We start from the raw sequence: 721 nt of genomic DNA, 5'->3' as shown, positions 1-721 counted from the left end.
CAGCCCCCTCCCAGGGTGTGGCAGGAGAGCCACATGTGCGCTAGTGAGCCCCATCATTGAGAGCACTAAAGCAGAAGCTGAACGACTGCTCCCAGGGACTTCTCTGGGGGATTCCAATCCTGGGGGAGATTCATCTAGGTGGCCTTCAGACCTCTTCCCACCTGGTAGCATCTGGTTCCCTTCTGGTAGATGAGGCCCTGCAGCCCCTCCAACATAAGCCTCCCACTAAAGAGGAGGATGAACACAGCAAAGGAGGCCACAGCTTTGGTTCCTGGCAGGTGTCACCTTGGGCATGCCACATGACCTCTTTGGCATCCATGTTCCCTCTATAAAATAGGGCGATTGTAGTAATGGGGTCCTCTCAAGTCTGTGGTGACCACTGGACTTCCATGGCCGTGAAAGTGCTTTAACATAGCCATGCCCTGTGCACCTGCTCATACCAAGGCAGTGTGTGATGGAGATGGCAAGCCCAGCTCATCCTCTATCACTCTGGCCTAAGAGATTCCTTGAGACACTTAGGGCACAGGGGGTTGCCTGGAGCAAGGCACTATGGGAAGGGGACAGGCATCGGGATGTAATCAGGGAGGAGTTTCCACCTTTGGATACTGGAGAAGCCCACCAATGTGCTCTGTGCCTTCTCTCCACAGCTGTGGTCTCTTCCTCGGGGGGCACAAGCTACAGCGGGGGCGGCAGCCTCTGTGTGGGTGGGGGCAGATACGGC

The 721-nt window shown here is 56.2% G+C and overlaps 1 protein-coding gene across 1 annotated transcript in view; it reads left to right on the top strand.

The window, feature by feature from the left end:
• The window catches only part of LOC102501213 (keratin, type II cytoskeletal 5), a 14,264-nt gene that overhangs the window by 12,329 nt on the left and 1,214 nt on the right, over positions 1 to 721 (top strand). Inside the window, exon 9 of the mRNA XM_006163179.1 lies at positions 648 to 719. Coding sequence (XP_006163241.1) covers positions 648 to 719 — 72 coding nt within the window. The remainder of the gene's footprint in view (positions 1 to 647; positions 720 to 721) is intronic.

Source organism: Tupaia chinensis, unplaced genomic scaffold (genome assembly GCF_000334495.1).
Source record: "Tupaia chinensis unplaced genomic scaffold, TupChi_1.0 Scaffold141469_1, whole genome shotgun sequence".
In the NCBI taxonomy this organism is placed as follows: domain Eukaryota; kingdom Metazoa; phylum Chordata; class Mammalia; order Scandentia; family Tupaiidae; genus Tupaia; species Tupaia belangeri.
The sequence above is the reverse complement of the archived record's forward strand: the minus strand, read 5'-3'. Positions and strand labels throughout refer to the sequence as shown.